General features: G+C 41.8%; 1 protein-coding gene across 2 annotated transcripts in view; it reads left to right on the forward strand.

Moving 5' to 3' along the window:
* Positions 1-22,627, forward strand: part of Shc3 (SHC adaptor protein 3) — a 175,310-nt gene that overhangs the window by 102,636 nt on the left and 50,047 nt on the right. For both annotated transcript variants that reach the window (XM_021263727.2, XM_004851323.4), the window contains exons 6-7: positions 1,514-1,565; positions 12,690-12,816. In XM_021263727.2, the coding sequence (XP_021119386.1) occupies positions 1,514-1,565; positions 12,690-12,816 (179 nt within the window). The remainder of the gene's footprint in view (positions 1-1,513; positions 1,566-12,689; positions 12,817-22,627) is intronic.

Consider the following 22,627-nt stretch of genomic DNA (forward strand, 5'->3'; position numbering starts at 1 on the left):
GGGGTAACCATGCTGGAAGAGTTCTCCTCCCCCAGGGAGACCTGGGGGTGTGGAAAGCACCCTGCAGCACCCCCATCCTGCACTGGGTGCTCCGCAGTGCGGCACTCCTCATACCACTCTCCTCCAGCCCTCTCTTTTGCAGCATGTTTTAGAGCACTGTTGAGAGCAAAGGGACTGTGGCCTCTGCTCACAGGCATCAAACAATGGAGGGAGTCTCCACAGAGAACACGCGCAGGTGCTGCTGACAAGGGAGCTATTCACTCACCGTGAAGCCACTGCATCCGCTTGAAGCCCTGTGAGACAATAATATATTTGGAAGTAGCTGCAAAAATAGGGCAGTGTTACCAGTTACCCCTCTGAGATTGTTTTTGAATGTTGAAAATGTCAACCCAGCAGAAAAGTCTTTCTGGCTTTCAAGGATTAAGAGAATGATTGGCTTTTCTGATTATTTGTTTAGAAATTAGTATTCACATGGCTGCCTTAGTATAACTTTGTCATCTTATTTTCCACTATGCACTGGGTCAATAAAAAGGCAGACCAAGAAACTCTCATATCCCCTGTACTAGGGACTGAACCCAGGGCTTTGGCAATGAGCTACATCCCTAGCCCTTTTTGATTTTTTTCTGTTTTGATACAGGGTCTCCCTAAGTCACTAAGTCATTTAGGCTGAACTTGAATTTGCAATCTTTCTGCCTCAGACTCCCAAAATGCTGGGATCATAGGGATGAACTACTTGTAATCTTAAAAGATTAAAGTCATTGTTTATGTCCAAGAAGAAAAGAACCATCTTTTCTCATCCATGCATGAGGAAGTGTTTGCGATCAACTTTTGAACATCTGCTTTGGTTTTCTTATAGACCAGTGGTTCTTGGAGCATTGTCCCCAAGCCCAGCAGCAGTTCTAACTTGTCAGAAACCCACTTTTGGGGTTGTAGTCCAGACCCACTGGATAGGAAATTCTGGAGTGTGGTCCAGCAATCTTTTAATAAGCTCTGTAGGGGATTTTGACACTAACTCAAATTTGAGGGTCCCTCATGCAGATATTGCAGGCAGCAGTGGTTCTCAACTTTGGTTCACATTAGTATTACTAGGAGCTTTAAAAAATTCCTGATACCGATGGCTCATGTCCAAACCAATAAGATCAGATTACCTGGGCAATGGGAGTCAGGCGGGCGTCTGTGATTTTAAAGCTCCCCAGGAAATGCAACATGCAGAGAACAGGCCATCCTTGGTGCTCCCAGTGATGCCATGGGCTGGCAGCATCAGTACCAGGGGGACTGGCTGGAAATGCAGAACCTCCCCTGGCCCAGGCATGCTGAGGCAAAAGGTACCCCACAAGATCCCTGAGTGCCCAGGTCAGGTTGGGAAGCTGCCGTAATGGGCTGTTCTGTTGCATTTGACCCCTTAGCTATGTGATGGATTTGTCCTTCTAGGTTTGTGGTTTGTGTGCTGTACCTGTGTGGTACTGCCTCTCACTGTGATGAGTGATACAAATGTCTCATTTTTCCTAAACAGGACACAACAGACTATGTTGCCTATGTAGCCAAGGACCCTGTTAATCGCAGAGGTAAGCAAAGCTTGACCCACATAATTGCTCATTCGTGTATGGCGAGGTTTAATACTGTGAACCAGATATTCCTTGTCACCTCAGCTGCCTTCACCAAAGTGAGCATGTGCCATATCGTGAAGAATAATTAGGGTTTGCAAGGTATGCACATTGCCTGACAGTGGTAGGAGACTCTGGATGTCACTGGGTATCAAGTCCAGATCTGTAACCAGATGGCTACAGTTTGTTACACCTGACTTACACATTAGCAATTCCTATCCATGCTCTGAGTAGCCTCCATTACACCTGGAAGGCTCTACACCTGCCCATCTTCCTGCCTGCCTTCAGCTCCTGGTGTGTGCCCAGTGCCAACTAAACTACCTAAGCCACCTCACATTGCCCTGCTCAGGTCTGGATCCCAGCATCTGAGCTCAGTGTGCTGTCTCCTTGTACTCTGTTGAGCTTCTAGGAGGGCCTCAGAAATAGGCTGGATGGACAGGGCGGGGTGTGTGGGGGGTCATTACAGAGCCAAAGTCTGCTGTATGATAATGACCACAGCTGCCATTGAACCCCATTGATGAAAAGCACCAATGGAATTTAGAACAATTCTAAACAGCACTTCCACTACCAGCTGGCCCTTCCACCATCAACCAACTGCTGATATTCCAGTTTGCTTGCATAATTTTCAAATCCACGCACACATATTTCCTCCTTCTTTTTTAAATTTCAGTACTAATGAGATCTTAGCATTCTGTTTTGCCACCTTCCCCCAACAGTGTATCTTGAATGTATTTTCAAGACAACCCATACAGACAGATGAATTGATTCTCAATGTGGCTCTGCAGGGACCTGCTCAGCACAGACTCCTGCAAACTCCTTTCTCATCCTTACAAATCATGTTTTGTGACTTGACCTAAACAGGCATTTTCAGAGCTACTGGACTGGATAGTCAAGATGTCAATGACCCTTGCATATTGCTCCCCAACCTGGTTGTAAAATTTTGCATTCCCATGTAAGTTCATGAAGGTTATTTTCCTCCTAGGTCTTTACCAAACTTGGATGGTAAAGGCTCAGGTAGAATGTCTGATCCCAGAGATGCCTTGCTAACATAAGCTCTAGCCCACCACTTCTTAAATGGGAGGCAGCTTTTATGTAATGACTGCAGATAGTAGTATTCACCTTGGATGAACAGAGGCAGTCAGGACTGTCACTGGGACCAGCTGAATAAAAGCCCATTTGCCAATTTGGAGACTGGCCTAGAGCATCCAAGTTGGCTTCTCTTCCATGCTGGTGCTTGCCAGAGTTGACTACAAGGCAATATCAGCTGGTCATTCTCCACTCCATGGAGTCCCAGGGCTTCTCTATGGGATGCCCCCATCCTCAGGGCACTACAACTTCCTATACAGCCACTCTGGCCTCCATAAGAGCAAAAGTGGAGGATTCCAGTGTCTTTACAACCAGTTTTCTAATATTTCTATGAAAAAATACTACAAGCAAAGATTCCTGAAACAACAGAATTTACTGCCTCAGAATTCTGGAAGCTGGAGGTCTCAGCAGGATCCTGAGACCCATAGGAGATCTCGCCTTGCCTCTTCCTGGCTTCTTGGAGTTGCGGGTGACTTCAGCACTATGTGGCTTGCAGATGCATTCTGTAATCTTTGATCATGGCACAGCATTTTTCCTGTGTCTTTGTGACTTCACATGGGCATCTTTTTATCAGGATGTTGGTCACATTGGGTGAGGGTCCACTCTACTCCAGAATAACCTTGTCTTAACTATTTATAACCACAATTACCCTATTTCCAAATAAAGTCACATTCTGAGGTCCTGGGGGTTAACATTAAAACGTATCTTTTTGGGAGGGACATAAGAGAATCCCTAATAGAAGCCAACTCCTTTAAACTCTTCTTGGCACCCACCAAGTCAGGGCAGATGGTAGGGAAGGAGAGGTGGCAAGTTACACTTCCCCGGGCACTGGATTCCTAATTTCAGCCTGGGCTTAGCAGCCATTGAAATTCTTTCTCTATATTAGTTTGTTTAAAAATTAATGTCAAGGGATCCTAGCCCTTCTCCCCTTTTGGCAAACCTTTAATTACTCTTAAGTCAATGGTTCTCAAAATGAGCTACATTTGAGAGACACCAAAGGGAGCTTTAAAAACAAATCTCACTGCTCAGGCCTCTGAGAGTGAGGCTCAGATAATGATATTTTTAAAGAGCTGTTGGAGTGATTCCAGTGTACAACTGTGCTGGGAAATAGGGCTTAGGCTTGTGTCTCGAAAGGGTTTGGCCCCCCAGGCATTGGCTTGGCGTCACATAAGGGTATAGCTTCTATTTTGTTTCACAGGGTTGAACCCCATACCCCCTCCTCTCTTTCTCCAGAGTCCTGGGGGCCCTGTGCTCCTGCACCCATGTCAGGCTCAGCATGCAGGAAAGGTGTGCACTATTCTTGGTGCTTTGAGTCACTACCAACCAGTACAGCAGCCCTGTGAAGGTCTGCATGTTTGTGTCTCCCTAAAATTCATGCTGAAATCCAAATCCTCAGTGTGGTAGTATTAGGAGGTGCAGCCTTTGGGAGGTGATTAGGCCACAAGCAGGGAGCTCATGAAGGAGCTTGGGGCCCCATAGAAGAAGCTGCAGAAAGCTCTCTTTCTCCTACATGGGGACACAGCAAGGGAAGCCATCTGCAGACCAGGAAGACAGCCTTTGCAAGATACCAAATCTGCTGGGACCTTGACCTTAGACTGCCAGCCCCCAAAACTCTGAGAAATAAAAGTCTGTTGCTGAAATCACCCACGCCATGAATGGTATTCTGTTAGGGCAATCTGAGCTAAGACAGGCCTTCGGGTGAGATTGCAAATGAGAGACGTTCACTCTTTCAGCTAGTATATTATCTTATGATCTTATGAGAGAATATGGGTCAGTTAGGGTATTCAGGGGTCAGTCAGCCAATTCATCTGCCCATTTGCCTTTACCTGAGGTCACTGAGTAGTCTTTGGCTGGAATCTGAGCTGGTCTAGGGGGTCCAACTTTGCTTCATTTCTCTTTTTTTGTTTGTACTGAGGAACGAACTTGGGACTTTGCACTTGTGAGGCAGGCGGCGGTTCATTTCTACACCTGTTACTTGGCAGAGATGACTAGGAGGCAGTGTCAGCAGGTCCTTCTCCACTCCATTGAGTCCCAGGGCCTCTCCAGGGGACCCTTTCGCCCATCAGAGTAGGAGAACTTCCTACATGGCAGCTCTGAGCTCTATGAGACCAAACTTGAATCCTCCAATGCTCTGAAAGTCAGTTTATTGTTCAAAGGCTTCACAGCCAGCTCAGGTTCAGGGGCACCATGTTCAGGCTCTGAGGACAATGTCAAGGAATTTCAGCCATTATTATCCATTATGTCTTTGTTTTCCACAACGGAGAGGCCCAGGCTCTGAAAGGCAGCAAGACAGGGAGGGGAGTCCAGTGGCAGCCCTGCAGCAGCCTTAATGGGCACCATTGCAGAACAGCTGCCACCACCCCACCCATGTCTACCAGCCTTATCTCCCAGGAGGGATCCAGTGGAAGGAATTCTTGCAGTTACTTCTCTCCTTCCTCCTCCTCTTGGCCAAGATGAAGAGGGTTACTTAATAGGGATGGCCTTTGCCACTGGGCAGACAAATTAGTGAGATCTTCTGGATGCAAAGGTTCTTGTTTGGGCTCTCCAGTCTCTAATCCATCATGCAGAGGCCATGGATCTGAGTCTCCAGCAGGCTCGGGACATTGTGGTGTCTCAGGCTGTGAGCACAGCTCCTCAGGATGGTCAGGGTCAGGACCCAGTGCTATAGGCCAAGTCCTATAGAAGTAGGTCATGTTGCTCGTTGTTGTTGTTCCTTGTCTTTCCGTCTGGATTCCTATATTGTTTTCATGTGGATGTGTCTCATCTAGAAGAATTTCTAATGGGAATCTACATCTGTCAAGAACCCACACTTCTACAGTTAATCCAGTGGGAAGGGAGAGTGTCTTTCACCCTACTCATTACTATGGAACCATTGCCCCCATCTTAACAAGGTGAGGGTTGCACACAAGGGAAGTTTCAGGAGGTCGATGAGTTAGAGTTGAAAAGCAGAGCCAATAGGAGGGCTAGACATTGCTACTGATACTTGCAGAGATGAAACTCCCAACACAGGGGGCTTGGCTGAATACTAATATGCCATTTTAAAAAAAATTAAATTAAAAAATTTTTATTTAATTTTAGTTGACATCATTGTGTATGTTTATGAGGCACGGCATGATATTTTGATACCTATTTACAATGTGTAATGATCAAATTAGAGTAATTAATATTTTGTCCTCTAAAATATTTATCATTTCTTTGTGGTTTAGAGTATCTGAAATTCTCTTACAGTTTTTTGAAATATATAACCATTATTGACTCTAGTAGCTCTAGGTGGCAATAGAATGCCAGAATTTATTCCCCCTAAGTCACTAATTCTGTGCCTGTTGATCGGTCTCCCTTTGTCTCCCCCTGATCACTTTCCCCCAGCCTATGGCAGCCACTATTCTACTCTATGAAATTAGCTTATTCTGATTTCACAAGTGAGTGGAAATGTACAGTATTTGTCTTTCTGTGGCTGGTTTAATTTGTTTAACATTGTGTCTTCCAGGTTCATCCATGTTGCCACAAATGACAAGATTTCCTTCTTTTTATGATACATAATATTCTATTATATGTATACATACAATATTTTCTTTCTCCATTCATCTGTTGGTGGACACTTAGGTTGATTCCATTTCTTGGCTATTGTGAATGATGCTGTGATAAGCATGCAAATGCAGGCATTTCCTCAACATATTGATTTCAATTTCTTTGGATAAGTGCCTCTCAGGAATTCTCATTACTGCCCACTGACTCCTATGCCCTGCAAAATTACATATGTACGAGACAGGTCCAAGTGCTCTGGCTGACAAAAGCAACTACAAAATGAGGTTCAAATTAGACAGATGTCATGGGATTTATATACCTTGTAGTCAGAATAGCGCCCTAGGAGGTCATCCCTGGTACTCCCTAGACTGAGGCATGCAAGTCATATCCGGTCCTTAGGAGAGAACCAGATGCATCTAGCCTGACCTGCTCCTTGGATATCCCATACTCTTTTCCTGAGGTCTTCTGAACAATGGAGGATCTGATGAATGGGCATGAATAGGAGCCCCACAAATAGGAAACACTGCCGCAACCAGCTTTGCTTACTCGGGACTCTTTATGACAGATGGCTGTTCCAATAGAGAAATCTGGTTCCTTTGGCCCTGGACAGCACTAGGCCCCAAGAGGTGACTTTCTGGGAAAGCCTTAGATACTAAGAACTCATCAGTGGAAAATGACACAGCAACACCTGCAACTTTTCTTTCCCATGGAAGCAAAGCTTCAACTGTATAATTGATGAATGCAATGATTTGTTAATTATTTTTTAAAAGTAGGAGATTAAATATTCCCTGTTTTCTGTGTCCTGACCCTCTGTGACCTGGTCAACTGCAGGTTTTCCAGACAGGCTTGAGTTGAAGCCAGGGAATTGAACATTTATTCCCAAGCACTGACAGAGGTGTTTATTGTCATCCAAAACATTCAAAAGACCTGGCCCGAATCTTTAAGCTGTGGTAGGAGCTCCACACCCTGGGCCCTCCCATGGACAGACAGGGATGGCAGACCTTTTAGAGACTGAGTGCCCAAACTGCAACACAAAACCCACTTATTTATTGCAAAGTGCCAACACTGCAATTAAACCTGAATACTGAGGTTTTAGTTTAGAAAAAAACAACTGTTATCTGACACTTGGCTGCTGGAGCGACTTGGCTCGTGTCAACAGAGAGGGCTCTGTGCACCTGCTGTGGCACACATGCCTTAAGTTCGCCACCACTGGACCAGGCAGAAAAGGCCTGTTCTCTTCATGCTTTGCCCCCATCTCATGGGCCTTCGGAACTCCTCTCTTGATGCCCCAATCTGCCCCATCTTGCCCCACTCGGGCAGTCTGGGGCACTCCCTTTGGGGCTTCCCCTGCAGTTGTGGGTTTTGTGGAACAAAACAACCTCCAAAGAGCACCTGCTGCCTTGCTTTCCCGGCTTCCGACCCCTTTCAGGGAGACCTCAGGCTCTGCAGTCCTCCCCACCTCCCACTGCCCCCACCAGGCCCCGCACCCACACATGGCCCCCCATGTCCCACTCAACCCTAAGGCCTTTCTCCACATGACTGCTCGGGGGATCCTTTGAAAATGGTGCAGTTGCGCCCCTCCTCTGCTGAACCCAAGTACATTGTCACATCCTTCCCATGCCCGTGGAACCTTCTGTGAGCGCAATTCTGTTTCATTTCTTACCCTCTCCTGCTCCATACCCCTCTAGCTACTCCAATTTCCAGAAGTTCCTTGACTAGGCCTTGCAAGCTTCTGCCCTGGGACCTTCACACTTGTTGGCCCTGAGCCTGGGACCTTCTTACACCAACCTTCTCAGGCCCTGCCACAGAAGGTGTGGGGAAGAGTGGGCTCAGTGTAACTGTAGGGTGTGGAGCATACGCATTCTGTCTGCTCCCAGCTTGTTGTGCTAAAGATCTGGAGTCCAATTAAGTAGTTCTTAAATTTTCTTTTTGTTTTTCTTTTTTAATTGACAGATAATATTGTGTGGTTTTGTCATATACAACAGGATGTTTTGAAGTACATTTGAGCCTCTAAGTCCACAGGCGCTAGATCCTCAGATTCAACCAACTGCAGATCAAAAATATTTGAAAAAACCCTCAACAATAAAAAATAACACCGAGATAAAAATGATAAAAATAAAAATTGCAATATAACAAGTATTTACGTAGCATGTACATTGTAATTAGGTATTACTAGTAATCTAGGTTTGAAGTATACCAGAGGATGTGTACAGGTTCTGTGCAAATACTCTGTCTTTTCACATAAGGAGCTTGAGGATCATGGATTTTGCTGTCCTAGGGTGGGGTGAGTTCTAGAACCAATGGATTCAGAGAGGCAGTGTATATTTTCACTGTGAATGCTTTAAATCTAACAATGCATTGCCTCGCATCATTATAATTTTTATGGTGAGAACACATGATCTTCTTCTCACATTTTTAAGAATACAAAATTATGTCATAACTTTAGTCACCTTGCTGTACACAGAATCCTTTGAAGTTGATTCTTCTTAACTGTAATCATCTATCCTTGAACCAACACTTCCCTTTCTCTCTTCCCTCCTTCTCATCCCAGGCTGTGATAACCACCATTCTACTCTCTACTTCTAGGAGATCAAGTTTTTAGATTCAGTCTGCAGATTCAATGCAATCCCTATCAAAATACCAATAATATTGTTCACAGGAATAGGAAAAAATCCTAAAATATGTATGGAACCAGAAAAGATTGCAAATAAGCAAAATAACCTTGAACAACAACAACAACTAAAAATACACAGCTGGAGGCACCATAGTACTTGACTTCAAAATATACTACAAAGCTAGAGTAATCAAAAAAGCATTATTTTGGCATAAAAACAGACACATAGACGAAGGGAACAGAATAGAGCCCAGAGATAAATCAACACATTCACAGCCAACTGATTTCCCATAGAGATGCTAAGAATTCGCACTGTGGAGAGGAGAATCTCTTCACTAACTGGGGCTGGAAGACATGTATATTCACATGCAGAAGGATACAAGGAGATCCTGTCTCCCATCATCTGTAAAAATCAATTCTTAATAGATAAAAGATCTGATTGCAAGACCCCCATACAATGAAACTTTTAGAAGAAAACTACTGGAGGAAAACACACGGGAAATGTTTTATGGCATTGGTCTGGGCAAGAATTTTTGTGGCTAAGGGCTCAAAAGCACAGGTAATAAAACAAAACAGACCAATGGAGTTATATTAATCTATGAACTCATACTAACTGAACTAAACCTTCCAGACAGAACCGTAAGTTAGGGATTACACTAATTATAAAGTAGGAATTATACTCCCTTACCCATGGGAGACAGGTCCCGAGACCTCGTGGATGCTGAAACCTGAGGATAGTATCCAGCCTATAATTTAGTGCCCTTTCCACCTTAACTCAGCACTTAGCACGCTCTGTGGCTGTGACTTTCACAGTGTGAGGTGGGACAGAAAACCCAGCATGAGTTTCTTTTTCATTCTTTACAATTTTAGACTTTGCAGGTAGCAAACTCGTTCTTACAGTGGACCTTCCTTAAGTCAGGAACTTTCATGTTTTCAGTTAACACCTACAGCTTCTCTTTGGCTCCTGTGACTGCCCAGCGTAACTACTCCTGTGCTTCAGGGCTTTTATTAAGTAGTCAGGGTTACCTGAACAGAAGCCCTTAGACAGAACTAATCTGCCAACTAAGATATCATTCATTCTCAGAACAATGCACAGTTTCAAACTTATGAATTTTTTTAAAGTTTAAATTTTAAAAGTTTATAACAGTAAAAGACATATTGCTATTAATCCCCCTCAAAATATTCCCCCTCACTTTGAACACACTTAACTCATTGTTCTTGCCACTTTCCTTTTTTCTGGTTTTCATTTTTCTATATGTTTTCTATACATAATAATTTCATGCATCTTGGGGAGCTGGTACACATGTATGTGGTATCTAATCCTTTTTACTTCCCCTCTCCACCCTCCCATCTCCCTCTTCCCCAGAATTTTCTATGTAATGTTTTTATGCTGCAGTTAACCATAGGAAACAAACCACTGAAAGCAAAATCAAAAACAAGAGGAGGCCACTGTGTTTCACACTCCTCCCTCTCAAACTCAGTAGACAGTGACTGCTTGGGAGGACCAAGTGACAATTCTGTGCAGGAAGCTGAGTGCAGGATGAATGGAGCATACAGTCTTGGGGTGAGGCCCTGCTGGCTCTTTCCTCCCCAGGCTTTCAAGGAGGCCCCATGTAAGGACCCAAGATAAGAAGTTCAGAGCTGGTTGGAAGAGGACAGGACAGCAGTGCATGAGCAAGAATGAAAGGGTTGTTACCCTGACATAATTTGCCCATCCTGACCAACATAGGAGGTATCCCGGGCAGGGTGTTGAGAACACACTCAGGTGAACAAGCCACACACCAGGAACTGCAGGTTCTCAGTTGGTCCACAGTTGGTTGAGTGAGCAGATGACCAGGGGCAGCCTTGAGCACCAAAGGTCAGCTGCAGCCACTGGCCTCTACATGCATTTGGAGAAACAGATACCGTGAACTGTCATTTGATGGATGAGGCGACAGCCGGGCCTTACCTTCTGCTGTCCTGATGATCACCATTCTTCAGCAAATGGAAGGCATTTGCATTTACCTTTTCAGAGATAAAGTAGCCCTCGGTGTGGCCATCAGGTCCCCTTACTAATATCAAGGACCAAGCCAGTCAGTTGGGGTAACCTTGGGCCAACTCTAGAGAGCGACTTCAGCTATCAAGTATCCACAGCAATACTTAATAAATCATCATATCTATGATAAAATAATATCAATGATCCATAATAAAAACACAGCCAGGAAACTTGTACCTTTTAAAATAAATCTCCTAGCCGTTGCTAATATACAATTGCTGTATCCTAAAATAGGACTGCTGAATCAGCAAGGTGCTCACACATGCTTTTCTAAGGAAATACTTTTCCTTGTGTCCACCTGGAGTCTAGGTGAGAAAAACCCTGAGGCTTCAGGGCCTGGGTGACTGCCTTCTGGGTGAGATCACAGTCCCTGACTGGCTTGGTACATTGAGAAGGCTGAGCTTTGTTGAGAACTGCCTCCCTTTGTAGAGGAGGTAGAGTCTCTGGCCCTTTCCTGAAAGTTGCTGGCTTTTCCTGCAGGGAGAGCACAATTCCATGTCTCGCCATTGTGACTAGTGGCAAGAGAAGAATGGAGTGTGATCCACATCAGTCCCTTTCTTCGGGGAAAATTCCTTTATCCTACCCAATAACAAGACCACATTAAGCTTGTCAAAAGACGTTGCAACAAACTTAGTCATTGATCTCTCCGGCTTTTATTTTGACTCATGAATCAAGGCAGCCTTATTCTACAAAACAGATAAAACCTCCCACAGGATAATGGCAGAACAGTGGGTCTTGTAAGGTGGGAACAGGGAAAAGTAATGATAGACAAAAAAATCCTGATTGTAACATCCGGTTATTATTTCGGGTAAGGGCTAAAGTAGAGGGCCTTCCTTATTATGTTAGCTCAGGAAGACTAGAATGTTCTGTTTTCTGGAAAAACTGTTCTGTTCTGGGGTCTGCCTGCTTCCTTAAAGTTTTAGTTTGATGGTGGGGTATTTGGCATGAGTGGCTCTATTTTGGTCTGGTCTGGTCAAACAACAGACTCCCATCATTTTGTTCAACATGTTGCTCATGACAACAGGCCAATAGCACCTGAGGAGGGACAGGTGGAGGGGCTATGACTCTTTTGCAATGGATGTGTTCCTCGACAGTACACATAATTTCTGACTCCAGAGAAGTACTCTTTCCTAGGAAAAGTCCCTCTCTTCCTTCTTAAATTTGGCTTGCTTTTGTCTGCCATGCATTATTCCAGGACGGTGTGCTTGTGTGACCTCTGGTGCCTGTCCTGAGTAATTAATCCCAAGCCTTTCCCTCTGTCTCTGAGTGCTCTCATTCTGACCTACAGAGGTCTCTGACTTTTATCTGCTTTTTCTCACAGGTTGCATGAAAATTCAATCTCACTTTTATGTAAATGCAGGAGGCCCATTTCTGGGATGGTCATACTTGTGAATTAATACCCTTTATATTCACGTTAAAAGGCTGCTCTTCTTAATGCTTCCAGTGGCCACATGGGGTGGTGGCCACACTGGGTGGCCTTCAAGGGACTTGGTTTGTGCAGGATTTGTCTCTTTGCCATGGTGAGACCTGTTTCCCTATACAGATCAGAATTGATGATTTGCAGGCTCTAAAGATACTGAAGGACTGTCAGTTTGAATTTGAAAAAGAAAATTTTTTTAGAAGTAGAAATCGTCATTTTACAGACAGTAGGCTCTTAAGAACACACACCTACCATGATAGCTGTGGGTTATCCCCAGGGTGAAGCCAAAGGACCTAAGTGGGGACATACTATGAAGGAGGAATGTGCCTCTTTGTTCTCTGTTCCTCTCTCTGAGGAAGCTCCAGCATCCATCCCTTAATGGGCCTGTGTTCCCTTCTCTCTCAGCCTGTCACATTCTGGAATGCTGCGATGGGCTGGCCCAAGATGTCATTGGCTCCATCGGACAAGCCTTTGAACTCCGGTTTAAGCAATATTTGCAGTGTCCTTCCAAGATTCCGGCTCTCCAGGATCGGTGAGTAGTGCTGTGACACCATTTGCAGTGGCCTCTGTATTTTATGACCTTTTCTTTATAAACCACCTCCTCAAGCTGTGCAATGGATGGACCCAACTCATCACAGAGCTTCCTGAGCTGACAGACACCTGCCTGGTGCTGGGATCCGCTCAGGAAACCACAGATGGAAGCCAACATCTTCTCTGAATGTGTAGAAAACAGTTTCTTGAAACTATAGTGACGGTAGCCAAGGTTACCAAAAAGCAACTTCATTGTACGACTTTGTCATTCTGTTTCTTCTGCACCAATGTAATTTTTCCATATGGCATCCCCTTGGGCCTATCTTCACAGGTTCTGTGTGTCCCACGGTCCTTGTCATCACAATTAGCTGAAGTGCTGCTGCTCCCACTGGTGCCAGTATTGTTTCTGCTTCATTGGCCTCAGTAGCCTCACAGCTTCGGAGCTTGTTTGCTGTGTGACCCTGGGAAAGCTCCTTAATCTCTCCGAGTCTCAGAAGCTTCATCTGTAGAATAGGAATAATAGTGGATTGACAATTGTTTTAAGTGATAAGTAAAATAGTAAATGTTAAAAGCAATTGTACAATATTTAGTCTTTCATAAAAATTGTTCAGAGTCTACTGTAGAGTTTCCTGAGGACATAAGCATATGTCCTCAGCATAGGTCACTTGGTGTTCTGTCGTTGAACCTGGATGCACTCTGTCCTGGAGGAACTTCCACAATGAAACCTATTATGTCTATAAACAAAACTTTATTTCTCCTAGACTTCTGTTTTACTTTTTTTCTCAGTAGTGGGAATGGAACCCAGGGTCTTTCATGTGCTGGGAAAAGCGCTCTACCACTGAGCTACATTCCCAGCTCCTTTTTACTCTTTTCAAACTTGTAAAGCCACAGTCTGTGATATCGTCATGAAATCCCCTTTGACTCTAGTATTAAGAAGGCTCCTTTCATTTCTCTTCTCCTCTTCAAAACAGACTTTTAATTTCTTTCTCTCATCTTCTGGAAAATGCCTTTTAAGACATTCATTTGGAAGGTGCCCGAGAAGGACTCACTTTTCCCAACAGATAGAAAGTTCAGCAAGCGAGGGCAGGGGGAGGTGTGCAAAGAGGGTTTGTGGTAGGAAGCGGGCTCGAGACCTCTGATGTGAGAATGACTTAAGAGATAACCTTCAGTGTGACTATGATGGACATGGTGGTTAAAAGAATTCACTAGTATGCATTCATTACCAGGACAAATCTCAGAATTTACAGTGGAGTGGATAGGAGTAAGTTGCAAAAGGGTGTAAGTTGTTTATGAACCTTTTGAGAAACTTTTATACAGTTTATGGATAAATAGATGTGTAGAAAGAATATAAAAACAGAAGAATTCTGCATATCGACTCCAGAACAACTGTGCACATGGCAGGGGTGGCAGGCAATGGGTTGGGTTTGAAATGTATTTATCAACAGCTGTATATGCTCCTGATATTTTGTAATGAAAGTGTTCCAATATCCACAAAGAATTCTACCAGTGAACACATATCCAGCATGTAGAGTCTACCACTAACATTTTATTATTAATATCATATATTTATTTGTCCATCCAAAATAAATGTGCTGTGATGTATTGTGTGTTGTTTTGTTTTTGCCGTGTAGAGAAACTATTTCTTTAAAAAGAAAGGAAGCAAAAAAATAGGAAATTGTTAATACTTGTTTAATCTCAGTGAAGGATGCTTAAATATTTTAAAGATTATTTATGATTTTCTGTATTTTTGAAATGTATTAAAGGGAAAACATCTATTGAAATAATAGGTACATTAATTCCAGAAAATTTTCATCTCCCCAGAAAGAGCCATAGTAGTCATTAGCAATTCTTCTGAATCCCTCACCTCCCTCACTGACTTACTTTCTCCATGGACTTGCCAATTCTGGAAAATTCATATACATGATGCATACTGTGTCATCTGGTTTCTTTCACTCAGAAGAATGTTTTCCTTGGGATTATCTAGCTAGTAGGATCTTTCAGCATTTTATTCTTTTTAGAAGCCTTAATAATATAATGTGCAGGTGCATCGTCTTTTGTGCATCCAATCATTAGTTTATGGACATTTGTGTTGTCCCTAGCTTTTAGCTCATATGACTAATGCTGCTGTGAATATATATATAATACATATATATGCTTTTGTGTGGCTATGTTTCAGTATTCTTATGTATATATCTACGAGTGAAATTGATAAAATATATGCTGGGTTCCCAAGGTATAGATTCCAGATTCTTGTGTACACAGAGAAAAGAACAAGTACACACCCCATGGTGAAAGAAAAAGCATCTACATTTATTGAAGTTAATGGGGCAAGTATGCTCAGATTGAGTGGATTTGTGCCAGCAGAAACAAAATGGTGCCACGAAGTGGGAAAGAAGTAGTGCTGGGGTAGCAGGGAGAATAAGAAGTTGAAGGATAAGTCAGGATGAAGGATAAGTTAGGATTTCAAAGATGTGACCCCACCCAGGGAGCCTCTCAGTGGATCTCTCTGGATATGATTGACAAAGTGATGGACAGGGTGCTGAGTCATCTCAAGGGTATCTAGTATGCATGACTCCCCCACAATTCACTCTGTCATCATCACATGCATGACATGCAGTCCCTATGCATGAACCTTTAACGAATTTCGGGTGGGAAAAGTTACTGTAGGCTAAGCCACTGTATCTACCATGCATGTGCTCTGGCTAGAGCTTTAGAAATGTCCTGGATCTTTGCTATTCTTATTTCTACTTCCCCTAGGATCATGGAAGGAGGATGGGCTCTGGGGTGTTGCCCATGTTCTAGTGGGTGGAGGGGAAACAGTTCCACAGCCCCAGTGCTAACTGCACTAAAATGCTCATGCTGTGCTAAGCTCTTTTTTGGTTTGTTTTTTGCTTAAATTCTTTTATTGGTACATTTTAGGTATACAATACATTTCCATTTATCATTGGGTGCTTGTACCTGTACATGATGTATCTTGGTTCTTATTTTTTCCCCATTACCTGTGTGCCCTTCACCCCCTCCACCCTTCCCTATTTACATAGACATTGTTTCCATTTTTTTCTTTTCTCATAAATTTTCCTTTCCCTTCCCCTCCAACTTCCCCTACCTCTTTGGACCTTTTCTTCCTATTTCAAATTATCAAATATTCATTTTAATAATTTTAATTCTTATTTACACTTTCAGTTTCTCACACTAGAGATACTATTCGGTATTTACACATGTGTCCTATATATTTCACTTAAGAGGATAGCCTCAATATGCATCCATTTAGCTATAAATGTCTCTAGTTTCTCATTCTTTATGGCTAAGTAGTAATCCATTTTATTAAAAAACCCACATCTTTATGCAGTTTCCAGTTGATGGGCACTTGGGCTGTTTCCAAGCTTTAGCTATTTTGAACTGTGCCACTATAAACATGGGTGCACATATATCGCTGTGGTATGATTCTTTTAATTCTTTTGGGAAGATACCCAGCAGGGGAATAGCTGGGTCAAATGGGACCTCTAGCCTAGTTCTTTGAGGTATCTCCATACTGATTTCCACAGTGGTTGCACCAGGCTGCATTCCCACCAAGAAAGGAGAAGGGTTTCTTTTTCCCCACACCCCTGCCAGCATTTGTTATTAGTTGATTTCTTGATAGCAGCCATTCTTTCTGGGGTGAGGTGGAATCTCAGTGTTGTTTTCATCTGCACCTCTCCAGTGACCAGTAATGTTGAACATTTTTTCATATGCTTATTTGCTGCTTTTATTTCTTTGTCTGAGATATGTCCGTTAATTTCAGATCCCCATTTTTGAATTGGGTCTTTAAATTTGGGGGGTCTGATTTTTTTCAGTTCTTTATATATTCTAGATAGTAATCCTTTGTCTGAGGTACAGCTGCTAACAATTTTTTCCCACATTGTATGTTGTCTCAGCTATGTTGGTGGTTTCTCTTGCAGTGCAGAAGCTTTTTAATAAGATGAGATCCCAGTTGTTGATTCTTTGTGTTAGTTCCCATGCTACTGAGGATTTATTCATGAAGTCTTTTCCTATGCCAATATCTTCAAGAGTTCTGCCTAACTTATCTTCCAGCAAGTTTAGAGTTTCTGTCTTAATATTCAGATCTTTAATCCACTTCGATCTTAATTTAGTGCACGGTGATAGATATGGATCTAGTTTTAATCTTGGCAGATTGAAATCCAGTTTTTCCAACACCATTTATTAAATAGGCTATCTTTTCTGCAGTGAAAGTGGTTGGCTCCTTTGTCAAAGATGAGGTGGCTGAGTATGTCTGGAGTTGTTTCTGCATCTTCTAATGGATTCCACTGATCCTCGGGTCTGTTTCTTTGCCAATACCATGCTGTTTTTATCACAGTAGCTTTGTAGTATAGTTTCAAGTTGGGGATTGTGATACTTCCAACCATGTCTCTGTTGCCTAGAATTGATTTTGCTCTTTTAGGTCTCTTCTGGTTCCAAATGAATTTTTGGATTGTTTTCTCTAGTTCTGTGAAGTATATTGTTGGAATTTCAATTGGCATTGCATTAAATCTATATAGCAGTTTTAGAAGTAAGGCCATTTCACCATATTGGTTCTTCCTACCCAGGAATAAGGAATGTCTTTCATTTTCCTATATCCTCCTCGATCTCCTTTTTCAGAGTGCTGTAGTTTTCAATGTAGAGGTCTTTTGCTTCCTTTGTTAGATTGATTCCTAGATATTTTTTTTTGTATTCTATTGTAAAAGGAATTGTTTCCCTAATTTCTCCCTCAGTGAGTCTGTTATTTTTGTATATGAAGGCGATTGTTTTTGGTGTGTTGACCTTATATCCAGCTACTCTACTGAATCTGTCAGTTAAGTCTAGAAGTCTTTTGGCCGAGTTTTTTGGGTCTTCTATGTAAAATATCATATCATCAGAAAATAATGACAGTTTCACTTCTTCCTTTCCTATCTTTATTCCTTTTATTTCTTTCTCTTTTCTAATTACTGTGGCTAATGTTTACAAAACTATATTGAACAGGAGTGATGATAGTGGGCATCCTTGTCTTGTTCCTGATTTTAGCATGAAAGTTTTCAGTTTTTGACCATTTAGTATGATGTTGGCTGTTGGTTTTTCATAGATAGCCTTAATCAGGTTGAGATAAAGACCTTCTATTCCAAATTTCTGTAGGGTTTTTATCATGAATGGGTGTTAGATTTTGTTGAATGCCTTTTCTGCATCTATTGAGATGATCATATGATTTTCATCCTTGATTCTGTTAATATAGGGTATTACATTTATTGATTTATGAATATTGAACCATCCTTGCATCCCTGGGATAAATCCTACTTGATAAGGGTGTCTGATCTTCTTGATGACCCTCTGTATTCTGTTTGCCAGTATCTCGTTGAGGATTTTTTCATCTATGTTCATTAGGGAGATTGGCCTGTAGTTCTCTTTTTGGCTTGGGTCTTTCCCTGGTTTTGGAATCAAAGTGAGAGTTGCTTCCAGGAATGAATTTGGAAGCCTTGCTTCCCTTTCAATTTCCTTGATGAGTTTAAAGAGTAATGGCGATAGTTCCTCTTTAAATATCTTGTAGAATTCAGCAGTGAAGCAATCATTTTCAATTTCATTCATTGTAACTTGAGTGTTTAGAATTTCTGTATCTTCTTAATTTAACTTGGCAATTCGTATGTATCTAGGAATCTGTCCATTTCTTCTGTGTTTTCCATTTTCTTAGAGTACAGGTTCCCAAAGTAGGTATTGATGATCCTCTAGATTTCTGCTGAGTCTGTTGTGACTTCACTTTTTCCTTCTTAATTGCATAAATTTGAGCCTTTTCTTTCCTTTTGTTGATAATGTTGGCTAAAGGTTTATTAATTTTATTTATTCTTTCAAAGAACCAATTCTTTGATTCATTGATTTTTTGTATCATTCTCTTAGTCTCCATTGCATTGATTTCTGCTCTGATCTTTATAATTTCCTCTCTTGTATGAGCTTTGGATTTGTTATGCTCTTCTTTTTCTAGGAGCTTGAGGTTTTGCATTAGGTTATTTATTTGAGTTCTCTCTGTTTTCCTAATATGGGCATTCACTGCTATGAATTTCCTTTGTAGAACTGCTTTCATTGTGTCCCATAGATTCCTGTATGTTGTACTGTCATTATCATTTACTTCTAGAAACTGTCTAATTTCTTCTTTAATTTCCTCTGTGACCCATTGGTTGTTCAAGAGGGTGTTATTCAATTTCCATGTGTTTGTGGGGGTTTTGTGTTTTCTTGTGTTATTGATCTCCAATTTTATTACACTGTGGTCTGATAATATACAGTGGTTAATTTCAATTCTTTTACATTTACTTAGACATGTCCTATGAGCTAGCATATGGTCTATTTTGGAGAATGACCCATGCACAGCTGAAAAGAATGTGTATTCTGATTTTGTGGGGAGGAAAGCTCTGTAAACATCTATTAAGTCCATTTGTTCAATAGCTTGGTTCAGTTCTACAATTTCATTGTTAATTTTTTGTCTAGATGATCTGTCTATTTGTGATAGTGGGATATTGAAGTTCCCCCACTACAACTGTTTTAGTACTTATTTGGTTTTTCATTTCCATTAATATTTGTTTTGTATAGTTGAGGGCATTAGTATTTATTTGGTGCATATATGTTTATGACTGTCATCTCTTCCTCTTGGATTGTTCCCTTCACAAGCATGTAGTGACCATCTTTGTCTCTCTTAATTAGTTTTGGTTTGAAATCTACTTTGTCTGCAAATAAGATTGCTACCCCTGCTTTTTTCTGGGTTCCTGTGGCATGGACAACTGTTTTCCATCCTTTTACTTTTAGTCTATGAATTTCTTTTTGAGTTAGGTGTGTTTCTTGTATACAGCATATTGTTGCATTTTGCTTCTTAATCCATTCTGCCAGTCTGTTTCTTTTGACTGGTAAATTGAGGTCATTAACATTGATGGCTGTAATTGATACATATTGACTCATCCTTGTCATGATGTTTTACTGTTGTTGGCTCTTTTCTTATTTTTTTCCCCTTTCCCTTTCATGTCTTACCTTGCCTGGTGGCTTCCCTCTGTTGGGTCTCATGGAGTTGTGACCTTCATTGTCTTTTTCTAGGATATTGCTTAGAATTGTTTGGAGTGCTGGTTTGGTGTTCATGAAATTTCTCATGTGTTCTTTGTCATGAAAGTATCTAATTTCCCCATCGATTTTGAAAGATAATTTTGCAGGATACAACAGTCTAGGTTGGAAATTATTTTCTTTTAGGGCTTGAAATACTTTGCTCTAGGCTCTCCTTGATTTGAGGGTTTGTATTGAGAAGTCTGCTGTGATTCTGATGGGCTTTCCTTTGTAGGTGATTTGTTTCTTTTCTCTGCCTGTAGGATTTTGTTTTTCTGTTGGGTTTCTGGGATCTTGACTATTATATGTCTAGGTGTAGATTTTTTTTTATTGTGGTTTGTTGAAGTTCTATGTGCTTCACTTATCTGTATGTCCAGTTCTCCCCCTCTGTCTGGGAAACTTTCTACTATTACTTCTGTGAACAGCTTTTTTATGTCAATTATACTTTCTCCTGTTTTTTTTTGAGGACTCCTATCAGTCTTATGTTATTCTTCTTTTCATTGTCTAGCAGCTACTGGATTGATTTCTCGTGGTTCCTTACTATTTTTAAGAAATTTCTGTTTTCATGGTCCTTAACTAAAATCCTGTCTTCTATATCTGATATTCTATCTTCAGATTCCCTTAATCTGCTGTGCATACTTTCATTGGAGTTTTTAATCTCCTGAATGTCTGTTTGAATCTGTTTCATGGATTCCATTTCTTTCTTATGTTGGGCAATCATGAGTTCCATTTCTTTCTTATGCTGGGCATGCATGGCTTCCAGCATGTTTCTGAGCTCATCTATTTTTTTTTATCAGTTTCTGTTCTAGAGCCTCTAATCATGTCTTTCACTCTGCTCACCATCTCTATAGTTATCTGGGAGATTATTTCTGGTTTGAATTTTTCTAGAGCCTCATTCATCAGTTTTGTTACTTTCTGTGCTATCAGTTCAGGGTGTCCAGGTGGTTATCAGACTTTTCCACCTCATTTCCCCCAGAATTTGCCTTTTGTGGGGTGGAAGTCTGAGTTTGTGCCTTGCTTAAATGTCTTCTCATTGTTTTTTGGTACTGTCCTTAGTTTAATTCCTGGGTTGATCCTTTGAAGTTGCTTATTGTAATTGTCTTTATTGATGTATTTAGAACCCTGATGGAATGATTGCTTCTCAGAGGTGTCTTCCAGATATAGCTGGTCTTTAGGTTTTGAGTCTCTAGTGGCTCTGAGGCTCTTTTTCATTATACCAGGAAGGACCACTGATTAGATCAATCACAGCACCTTAGCCCAAGTGATACAATCAGCAACACAGTAGCATCAAGTACCTCGTAGAAAATGACAATTTGTGGTAGTTATTAATCTATCACCTTTAACTGTGTGAGTTAAATCAAAATCAAGGACCAACTCAACATACGTTTATAGTGAATAAACTCTTCAATATAGAAAGTTTACCCTTCAGGATGGGGAATTAGAAGGAGTTGGGGAGGGAAGGATAGGTAGGTAGAAGCATAGGGGAAGGTTAGCAGTGAGGCCAGAGGACACAGGTGAGAGAAGGAAAGAGATAAGAAAAGAAAAATAAAGAAGAAGTATGAATTAGGGCCAGAACAGGAATACAAAGGGAGATGAAGAACAATGTGGGACAGCAAGGGAGCAAGGGAGAGAGAGAGAGAGAGAGAAAGAGAGAAAAGAAAGAAAAAAGAGAAAAATAAAAATTTCAAAAGAGTAGAAAAAGAAAAAATTAAAAATAAGAGCGAAAAAATAGTGATAATTTTGAAAATAACAAATAAAAGATAAAAATGAAGGACCTGCTATCACAATAGACAATGTGGGCAGCAGTGTGCAGGTATAAGTCAATGAGTGTCAGCAAGCCAGCCGCAGACCAGTGAGATTCAGGCAGATTTCTGGCTGGAAGTCCCAAGTTGAGCTCCCTGTCCTCCTGCAGGGTTGAACTCTGCAAGGTTCTACTGCAAGTTCCAGCTGCCTTTCCCCTGAAGACAGTCATGTTCTGATGGGAGCTGATGATCCCTCCAACTTACCAAGTACGGTGATCTGGTGTGCCTTTATTGTAGAGATTCTCTTCACTTTTCCAGTGCGCTTCAGTTTTCATCAGGGAGCCCGAGAGAGGCCCTCTCTCTGTTGTTCCCTTCTGGAGCTCAGGACAATGACCTTTATGTCCCCCTGTGACTCTGTAGTGTGGAACCAGGTAGCTGCACAGCCAAGAGGCCAGAGGCGGGGGTGGGGTGGTGGGGGTGTGTTGCAGGCACCCATGTGGCTATGCTGGCGGCTGGTGGGCGTGCCCAGGGGTCCTCACCATCTCGCTGGTCGCAGGTGGGCATGGCGAGCCGGACCTGTGCTAAGCTTTTTGACAAACTGCCATGCTATTTTCCAGTTGGCTGCACCATTTTATATTCTCATAACCTACGTAAGAGGATTCCAATTTTTTCATGTTCTCACCAACATTTGTAGTTGTCCATCTTTTTGATGATTACTACTCTATAGAGGGGATGAAATGGTCTCTAGTTACGATTTTGATTTGTGTCTTCCTTATGATTAATGATGTAAAATATCTTTTCATGTGCTTATTAGCCATTTGAATGTCTTTTTTGAAAAAATAGCTGCTCAAATCCTTACCCTAGTTTTAAAGACTAGGTTGTCTTTTGTTGTTGAGTTGTAGGAGTTATTTTTATATTCTGGATACATCTTTCCTTTTAGATATATGATTACCAACTATTTTCTCCCATTTTGTGGGCTGTATTCTT

This window comes from Heterocephalus glaber, unplaced genomic scaffold, assembly GCF_053883595.1.
Source record: "Heterocephalus glaber isolate CG9 unplaced genomic scaffold, H.glaber_assembly_v1.0 deba00000621, whole genome shotgun sequence".
NCBI classification, from domain to species: domain Eukaryota; kingdom Metazoa; phylum Chordata; class Mammalia; order Rodentia; family Bathyergidae; genus Heterocephalus; species Heterocephalus glaber.